Source organism: Pelmatolapia mariae, linkage group LG3_W (genome assembly GCF_036321145.2).
Source record: "Pelmatolapia mariae isolate MD_Pm_ZW linkage group LG3_W, Pm_UMD_F_2, whole genome shotgun sequence".
NCBI classification, from domain to species: Eukaryota; Metazoa; Chordata; class Actinopteri; order Cichliformes; family Cichlidae; genus Pelmatolapia; species Pelmatolapia mariae.
The window spans coordinates 13990001-14000000 of record NC_086229.1 but is presented as its reverse complement, the minus strand read 5'-3'; the positions used below and the strand labels follow the sequence as shown (position 1 = coordinate 14000000).

The 10000-nt window shown below is 47.1% G+C and overlaps 1 protein-coding gene across 2 annotated transcripts in view; it reads right to left on the bottom strand.

The window, feature by feature from the left end:
- The window catches only part of LOC134624235 (glutamate receptor ionotropic, kainate 5-like), a 205449-nt gene that overhangs the window by 49955 nt on the left and 145494 nt on the right, over positions 1 to 10000 (bottom strand). For both annotated transcript variants that reach the window (XM_063469197.1, XM_063469198.1), the window contains 3 exons: positions 7696 to 7861; positions 6266 to 6444; positions 4347 to 4400 (listed from right to left, as the gene is read on the bottom strand). In XM_063469197.1, coding sequence (XP_063325267.1) covers positions 4347 to 4400; positions 6266 to 6444; positions 7696 to 7861 — 399 coding nt within the window. The remainder of the gene's footprint in view (positions 1 to 4346; positions 4401 to 6265; positions 6445 to 7695; positions 7862 to 10000) is intronic.

The window sequence follows — 10000 nt, the reverse complement described above, 5'->3', positions numbered from 1 at the left end:
AGGTGTTGCTTTTCCACTTACAGCTGAGGTGAGAACCTTAAAGCGGAGAGTTTGGAAGGAGATGCTGGGGAACTTTTTCAATCTGGACCGAATCAGTGCCGCTGCCAACATACGGCGGCGACTGGACGGGACGCCATGATGCAGGTAAGTAAAGGAGGCGGTCCAGATGGCATCACTCCGGAGGAAACGCGAGACCCTCCAACCACTTCACTGAAACTCAGTCAACTTCCTCTGATGTTGTTTGACTCTCTCACAGACTCACATGGAGCCACGTTTTCAGCAGCAGCAAACCTCAAACATATTTCCACACGTACATCTGAGATCATAAAAATCCACCGTCCCCGTGTTAGTGCACTGACAGCAGGCGATCAGCCCACCTGGCTAAACTGAGCAAGTCTCCAGCAGGCTCTCCGTCCTAACCAAACCCAGTTCCATGTGCTGTCCAGTGAAAAGCAGACTTCCTGCACTCGTCGCACCATCAGGCTGTGGTTCAGGCTCCTCTCTCTGACCAGCGATGAGCTTTTTATCATCAAAGTCCAAAAACTCTGCAGAACTTTTTCACACAAATATTTGAACTTCACACCTAAAACTGAACTCTAGTGGCTGGTTCGTGACAGAATTACAGCTGCAGCCAACATACGAGCATATGAGGTGTGACAGAAAAGCTCAGAGAGCAAGTTGCAAAAGTTTCCTGTTTGAAATTTGGCTGATTTCCATTTCAAGGTCGTCCTCTCGAGCTCGTGCAGACCGTCACCAGCGTGGGTGGAAGTACCTGGTCTTTGCACCGGGAAGCGGTCTGATCTGACTGTTTACACCAGGGGTGGGGGTCTCCAGGCCTCGAGGGCCGGTGTCCTGCAGGTTTTAGATGTGTCCTTGATCCAACACAGCTGATTTAAATGGTTAAATGCCCTCCACATCTCCAGAGGCCTGGTAATGAAGTCATCATCCGACTCAGGTGTGTTGACCCAGGGTGAGATCTAAAACCTGCAGGACACCGGCCCATCAGGCCTGGCGTTCCCCCACCCCTGGTTTACACACTTTATCACAGAGGTTAATCACTGATGCACACACAGCAGGACACAGCGGGACTGATCTGAGAACAGCAGCCTCACTGGAAACGGTCCAGAGCTCCACAGGGAGATGATCCTGAACGTGATATCAGGCAAAGCTTTCTCTCCGATCACTCCCGACTAAAACCTGCAACCAGGAGGTTTCATGTCTAGCAGGCTGTTCAAACCTTCTGTTTGTGGGGAACAGCCAATCAGAAAACAGTTTCATACAAATGATAAACGTAGAGGCCGCTGAAGCCTCGAGTCCTTCCTCGTGGTGAAACGGCGATGAACTTGGCGCCCTGAAGTCAGCCTGTCACAGTCAGCCGAGCGTGTTTATGGCAAAGTTAAAGGTAGGTCAGAGACGGCAGGTGTGTGTGGAAGTGTTGAGAAATCATTTTCATTTTGGTTCCCTTCCAGGGTTCTGCTGGGGGGGGTGATTTCGTCCTTGGTCTGCGAACGCGGCGTCAAGCCCCCGCGCAAACGGCGCCGTTAAAGAATGTGACACGACAGTGTTTAGAGTCGGGGCGGAGATGGAGACGAGTTATTATCCACACAAAGTCTCTTGTACAAGGGCACGATACCGAACAGCAAAATTCTAATGATGACAAACGGCGGCGGGACCAGCGTGCATCCGTGATGAGCACCAAGAGACGAGGGGAGCGGAGGGGGAGGACATGCGTGAAACGGGGGAGGTGACAGAGTTTAGTTTTAGCACGTGACCTACAAACATCCCGAAGGAACGCAGCGGCACAGAGAGCATGGAAAAAAGAGACGAGTAAGAAAGAAAAAGAGAAAAGAGTGAAAGAAGCAGAGAGAAGCAAAGGGCCAGAGAGGAGACAGGAAGCAGGAGCGTCGGACGAACCGCCACAGATTCAGACGAGAAGACGAGCAGCGAAAGGCGAAAAAGGAGAAAGTGTTGGAAGAAGAAGGAGAAACAAAATGAATAAACAAGCCAAGAAAGAAGGAGGCAAAATAGAGACTATAACAGAGGAGGAGAGTGAAGTAATGAGAAAATATCGCCACAAGCAGCAATAATGGACTCACGAGCAGACGGCAAACATTTGAACTTAGTGTTTGCTGACCTCACTGCGCCCGTGAGAGCTCGCCACATGCAGGAGTTACTATTTCAGTTCCTGTCTGCAAGTACGGCCGGATCGGCTCAGGATTCGAACCAACGGCCTCATCTGGCTGACCGACAGCACCTCTGGAAAGGCTTCATTCTCACAGGGAACTGAAGCAACAGCAGCACAAACACCCTGCTCACATGTAACATGTTGACGATGGAGCTGCGAGAGGAGCGTCCTGCACGCCACCAGTGCTGGGCAAGTTACTTGGAAAAAGTAATTAATTATAGTTACTTCTTCAAAAAAGTAACTGAGTTAGTAACTGAGTTACAATATTCTAAAAGTAATTAATTACTTGAAGAGTAACTATTGTGTTACTTTAAAAAACCGTTGAACCCTCTGGGGTCCAGGGTATAATTGGCCATTTTTAACTACTTCTGATGTTTCCTCTACATTTCACCTTTAAAAACATTTACTTTGCCTTGTTTGGTATCATCAGCACAACCTCACGTGTCTGAATTTACAGTTATGTTTTCATTTTTACATACTGTATTAACACAATTGATCTAAAATCAGACAAAAAACATAAAATCAGAGTAGAAAAAGTTATATTCTTTACTGTAACAACCACAAACATGTTTATTGAATCATATTTCATAAATTTAATATAAATTGTCAATTTTAAAATCATATGCACAAGTTTTGCAAACAACAAAGTTATTTGCATCCATTTACCTTTTACCCTTTTTTTTATAACCATTTCAAACTATTTACAGAACAATCAGCTGTTCTTCAATAAGATGCCACAAATTATTTGTGCCGCTCCAAAAAATTATTTCTGTCCACTATAAAGGAGAACATCACAGCCTGATACCTGCAGGTCTGACAGCAGCAGGTGTATCACTCCTGTTTCTACCTGGAGACAGCAGTCGCCTCATTGTTCTGACACACAACACAAAACTATCCACAACACTACACACTAACTACACAAGACAACACATTAACTACACACTCCAAACACGCTAAACGTCACAAATCTCTCACATCTCAAAACTCGCTCTCTCTCTCTCTCTCTCTCTCTCGCCGTCACTCCTAAATCTTCCCCCTCTTCCTAAACAACCAATTGTCATGTTGCCATATCATTTTTGATTGGTCGACATGGTGCATTTTTCCACCAACACCAACGGGCTGTTTTTTGTTTTGTTTTTTTTTTAATTTTTTGCTCATAAGCAGAGAGGTCTTGCTGCGCTGTCCTTAGACAGTAAACGTGACGAAACTATTGAGGAAAACGCCGCGTATATCTTATCATGACTCTGGTTTTACGTGGCCTATCAACACAATTTATAAACTGGTATATATCACCTTGCTGCTTTGTCATCTTTAAGTGGTCATGTGATTGGCTTACCACGCCTACTTTATTCTTCCTCAGTCAAACAGCAGCACTCATGTGATTGTTTTGCCCCTGAGCTCCAGCTGTTGTGCCAAAAAGTGATTGCTGTCCGCGGGAGCGCGCAGCTGCTTAAAGCTGTAGCGTCCAGATTACTTACAGCTACTTCCGCGCAACTGATACAAGATGCGGTAAGCTGAACACAGCTTCAACCGTCTGTTTGTTGAAAAATAGTAACGCGACCGCATTTTCGTGTTAGTAACGGTAACGGCGTTGTAACGATAGGAATAGTAATTAGTTAGATTACTCGTTACTGAAAAAAGTAACGCCGTTATTCCCATCACTGCACGCGACACAAACAAGGATGGAAGGAGAACAGATGGAAATGAAGAGATAGAGGACAGAAAAGGAAATGAAACCGAGGAGAAGAAAGCGTGAAAAAGATCAGGCAACGGATCATCTTTAGGAAAGGAAACAAGAATAACAGGAAAGGAAAGGAAAGGAAAGGAAAGGAAAGGAAAGGAAAGGAAGGCAGGTCTACAGCATTGAGTCACCAGCATAAATGTGGCTGGTGTGTCATGTATAGAGCAAAATAATGTCGATCCCTGAGCGATTCCTTTATCAGCCGTTATCAATAGTATCAAAGCCTGTGGAGAAGAAAGCTGTGGAGGAGGAGGAGGTTAAAAATGGGTCACTAAGTGATGAAGATGGAGAATCAGACGAATATGAAAACCACTAAGAAGCATCTTCTTTATGGAAGGAATTGAAGGACCGGTGAGGAGATGAGGAGAATCCAACTAAGTGGCGAGCGATGAAGGTGAAGGCGAGGTGTGGAGCTCTTACCATGGTGGTGAGGATGTACTTGTAGAAGGCCGACGTCATCCCCAACTCGTTAGCCTGCAGAAGAGCAGAAGAAACGCGGGCTAAGCATCCTCCGTGGAAACGAGTCAGAGTTTATTTAAAAAGGAACCATCGCTCAAGCTTCTTTAATAACAGCCTGGAAACCGTGGTTACCGTCTCCAGGACGCGTCAGTGATGAAAGACGTTTCAGGGAGATGATAATAACGGCAGCGTGCTCTCATTGTGTAAGATGCAGGTGAAAAGACATTTAAACTGGGCTGAATTTAGCTAAAGATACACGAGCAAGCAGAAAACTGGAATGTAACTGGGGTCGGCTGGGTGGGAATATCTTTAAACTTTATGATGCGACACACGGGAGTACAGCAGATTCCCCACAGCAGGAGCAGGTTAGAGTCAGTGTGGACAGCCAAACATATGCCAAAACCTGGTATCAGCAGGCAGCAGACAGGTGAAGGTGCAGTTGGAGTACTTTTCTATGTTCGAATGTTTCCTGTTCAGGCTCGAACGACCTGAGCAGAGACTCAAACTCAGTCACAGCTCAGCTGATCTCGGGGCGCGCTCACCTTCCACGCGTACGGGACGTCGGACACAATATTGAATCGTTCAGATCCACACACGCCGTCTCCAGCTCTGACGGGCAGCGGAGGATTTAACCTGGCATCCTCACACCGCAGAGCCTGCACGCCGCTTCACTTATTAATCCATTAACCTTCTGCACACTGTCAGCTTACATCTCCTTCAGCCTGCCTGCAGCAGCCCAACTTGAAAAGTCCTGACTGAGTTTACTCAGTAATTTTGTCTTGAATTTTAAACTTCCTGCACCCCCGCAAGGTTACTGCTATGAGAGGGAAACTGCAACCTGCCAAACGCAGGTCGATTTAGCCCGTGGCTTAAAAGTCTGTCGACGTTCACAGCCAGTTTGGCACAAAACCAACCCAGCGTGTCTGAAGGTCCTGTTCTACCCTGCAAACAGCAGAGAGGAAGAAGACGCTTCCAGAACAGGAACCAGGGCTGACAGACATTTAATGACACGTTCAAACAGACACAGGACGTTCAGACCTGAACTCTTTGGAGTTTTCGCTTCTTTTTGCTCTTTTTTGGATTTTCAGGCACTGCCACATGTTTTAGCCTGCCACATTATACAGGTGTGCACGATCACACCACACCACACTGCATTTGCATCGGACACATCTGCACATGTGTTTGGGACATTAGCTGCAGCCGGTGGGACCACGCCCCGCTAAAGCTAGCTGAAGTCAGCGAGGCGTGTGCAGATACGGCGCCGCGTGGCAGACAGCTCTCAGTGTAATGGACACGCGTCATGTCTGACCTGCAGAACTTTTTCCACCTGACGTGTCCTGATCTGCTCTGTATGCACAAAGTGGGCGTGTCATGCTGTGATCGTGGTTTATTTTAAATGATTAGTGTTGTCGTGCTATCAGAGGGTTTTCATATTTCCTGTATTTTAGGATTAAATCTCAGCTCCGTTCCTTTTCTCTCACGCTGTGCTCCTGAGCATGAACTAAACCATAAAAACTCTGTTGTTCCTTATTCTTCTTATTTAACCTGCACTTCTGTACTCAGTGGTGATTTTGCACTGCAGCTCCCATTAAGCTTTGGCTCATGTCACCGCCGAGCGCGTTGCTGCCAAGTCCGTGAATTTATTGCTGACTGCACACGAGCCGATTTTGGAAACATGGTTTTTTAGCTTCTCTAAAGCCGGCTGAGATTATTCATTGCAGTTTACTCTTAAATGGATCAAATATGCCATTTCAAACCTTCTGCTGCAGCTATGATGAATCTACCGTACGGACGAACAGAGTCGTCGACTCCTTTTGACTGAAAGTAGAAAAGCATCAGACGTAAGAAGCTGCGAGAGCTCGCTGATGCAAACGACTGACCTTCTTGAGGATGTGGTACGAGATGGAGGCGTTGGCGTCAATGATGATGGTGGCTACTTTGTCATCACGTATCTCCTTCAGCAGGGGGGTGGGGTCCAGACTGTCGTCCAGCATCCGCACCGACAGTGTCTCCCTGGAGATGAGGAAGCGGCGGACCAGCTCTTCCAATCGCAGCAGGCCTACGGGGCAGGAAAGGAGCATGAGTCACACACGTGTCTGAGCGATAGCGGACTGCGGTTCCCAGTCAGAAACATTTGGCTGTGAAAGTTTCGTCACGCAGCGGCAAAACTCTTCATCCAAAGTGCTTCTAAGTGCCTGACACGGAGCTGAAAAAGAGGCGTGGGTCTATAAATGATGCTCGCCTGAGCGTTTAGCTTGTTTGCTTGTAAAATTATTGCTCTGACTTGTAAAAAAAAAATTGATGGGACTTGGAGTCATTAGAGAGACAAATAACTGCCGCTGCTCTACAGACTTCCAGGCCTAAAAGGAAGCAATAAACAGAGCGGGATAAAGGTGATTATGTTGAAAGTCCATTAATTTTCTCCTCTGAGAATAACATGGACCCACGAGTGCACACGGCTGAGGCAGGATTTACTTATTACAGTTTTTGTTCAGTCGTTTCTGTGGTCACTTCTCTCCATTACACTCAGTGCCGGTGTTTGTGCATCGCTGCCACTGAGGCGGTGTCCCACAGCAGGGCCAAACATGAGACACGTTCACATAGTGAAAAACATCTGCATGCTGGATGTGAGCAGGGTCAATAATCACAGGACGGGAGAAAAGACTGACCTGAGCAGCTCAGACAGACGTCAGCAGAAGGAAACGACTTCAAAAGCAGTCGCGTTACAAACCGGCGAGAAGCCTGCTGTGTTTGCATCACCTGGGCTTCGACATTCAGAGGCGTCGGCCTCCGGCTCATTACCTCGTCTGTCCCCGACAGAAGCAGCGGGCGTGTCTCGACTAATCGCTGCCATAAAGCGTTTAACTGGCTGACAGCAGCGCTCAGGACCACAATACAGGCCGTTAACGGGCCGAGGCTACGGCGAAAGACTGGGAGATGTTAGAGCGGAGAGCTGGGGCAGATCAGTCAGGTGGAAACAAGCTGAGGGAGACTGATGTGGGGAGGAAGGAGGGGAAAAAGGAACAAGGGAAAGGAAGAGAGGAGACTAGAGTCCTCAGGAGAGGAAAGGAAGAAGGAAGGAAGTGTGTGAGAGAAGAGGAATTAGGAAAGGAAAGAGAGGAGTAGAGAAGACGTGCAACCGGACAGGGATCGGGGCGTGTTCGTGGTTTAAGGTGACATGTTCTGTGAATGTGCATCACGTACCAGCGTCTCATAATGTTCGAACCGGAGACACTGTGGCAGCTCTAAAATCCATCGTTTCCACCCTAAGTGTGGATGGAGCTGCAGTGGAAATAACCACGACACTCACACTCTGCTTTGCCACAGATCAGGCTGGCCGTCGGGTAGCCGAAGGAGCGCAGGATGGAGCCGACGGCCAGGCTCAGGTCCTCGTTACTCGGGTAGAGCGTCACCGAGGCAAAGCGGAGATACGGCAGCTTGGGCGTTTCCTCAGGACCGATCTTCACGTGAGGGATCTGAGGGGCGAATGAGAAGCACGATGAGAGAAGGAAGTCTGCGCTGGGCTTTGAAACATGGAGACCAGTTACTGAAAGTCAAAGAAACATTCACTACATTACCAAGTTACACCCTTCACCGAGTTACTGCACTTTATACTGCACAACAGTTCTCAGACTTTCATTACACTCTGATGTTTGTGTACTTGGAGACTATTTAAAGTATAAAAGTGGGAGGCAGAGCCTTCAGCGCTGTGAAGTTGCCTGATCTACTTTTGAGAGTAGGTGGTGCAACCTTCCTGTCGTGTTCGGGTCAAATCTGACCGATTTACAAATTCAAAAACTCATAAATATTGTGTTTGAGACCCAACTGCCTCGAGGCCGTATGACATCCTCCACACTATGCACTTGAACATATATGTGTTAACAGACCTCTCTGCACTGAATCATACTTGTTATTAATCTCTGTCTCTCTTCCACAGCATGTCTTTATCCTGTCTTCCTTCTCTCACCCCAACCAATCACAGCAGATGGCCCCGCCCCTCCCTGAGCCTGGTTCTGCTGGAGGTTTCTTCCTGTTAAAAGGGAGTTTTTCCTTCCCACTGTCGCCAAAGCGCTTGCTCATAGGGGGTCATATGATTGTTGGGGTTCTCTATATTACTGTAGGGTTACTCTTTGAGGTGACTGTTGTTGTGATTTAGCGCTTTATAAATAAAACTGAATTAAACTTGAACTATTCTTCGACTTCTCCGTATTTCTACAATGGGAAATTTTATCATCGCAGGCTGGATATTACTGTTGTCAGTTTTAGGAAGCTCGAATGAGAAAGTCCCAGTTTAATTTATAATGTGAAACTCCAGGAACTGCAGCTGCCAGCCGGTGTGAAGCCACAGATCTGATCTCCTCTCTCCATCATTAGCTACCGAGGAACAAGAACTGGTTTATAACAGATGGAAGAAGGGGAAAGAAAAGATGTAATAAGAAGGATAAACAGAGAGGTGGGAAAGAAAAAGTCACTGTGGGGAAACGAGGTGCCGAGCAGATGTCTGAAACTTTCACTTTTCTATCTCCAACATACAGTGTGCAGCTTCCAGGTTGGTACGGATATGAAGGGCAAACTTATGTTGTGAGCACACCTGCCGCAAAACTGTGAAAGCTGCCTTACACTCATTCAAGCGTTTCACTTTCTTTGTGCTCTTCCTCCAAATCTGCTTCACGGCAGCCGCAGGTTGACCTTTCACCTTTCTGTGAGCCAGCATTGTTTTAAGATTCAGACATTTAAAAAAGTGAGGAACCCCTGAGTGAGAGGCTGAGTTGTTCCCAAGCTCACAGGTTATACAGGAAGTTCAGATAACAGCAGTGGAGGCTTTAATCAGAGCCCGGCGCTCGCTGATGATGCCGTCTTTGTTCACGTTCACAAAGAAAATGTGAGAAGGAAGCAAAGCCTCAGATCATCAGCGATATTAGAAAAGCGTTTCATGCAGAAATCAGTTTCTGTTTGGCAGACATCAAAGGGTCACGGAGGGCCGTACGGCTGGATGTCCGCAGGAAAAAGAAAGAAGCTATTTGGCTTCATTCTGAAGCAGGAGGACACGTCACCGTGGTCGGCGTTAGGTGACGATGTGTGAAGTCTAATTTCAGACAATTGAAAGCTTCTCTGTTTCACTTCAGACCTCCCGGAGCAAAGGTGCTGTGACTGACAGTGTGAGTGTTTAAGATGAAAAATTCATGACAAATTGAAAAATTAATCACTTCAGAGAGGAATGAAGAACGGAGTCAGAGGACAGACGTCCTGTGTGATGTGATTTAACCTCAGATCAGACCTGCGGGGGCTTCAAAGGTAAACTGTAATTAGCTCAGCCGGGCTTTGCTCCCATCCACCCGGCTTATTCTAAATCCAGACTGGGAATTCAGGAACATGAGACCTGTCGGGCTGGAGGAAGAGGACATGTGGACGGTTAGAGGCTTGAAGCGTGCTGGAGACGCACCTGTGTAAATTCTGGAAGGCAGAAAATGGTTAAACACAAGTTAAAGGCTGCAAAAATCCAACAGAGTGAAGCAAAACTGAAGAACTCAACCGACTGGTTCAGGAGATCTCGGTCGAGGACGACAGGGTGCAAACAAGAAGCCATTCATGTTTCTGGGAACGTGATTCGCAGA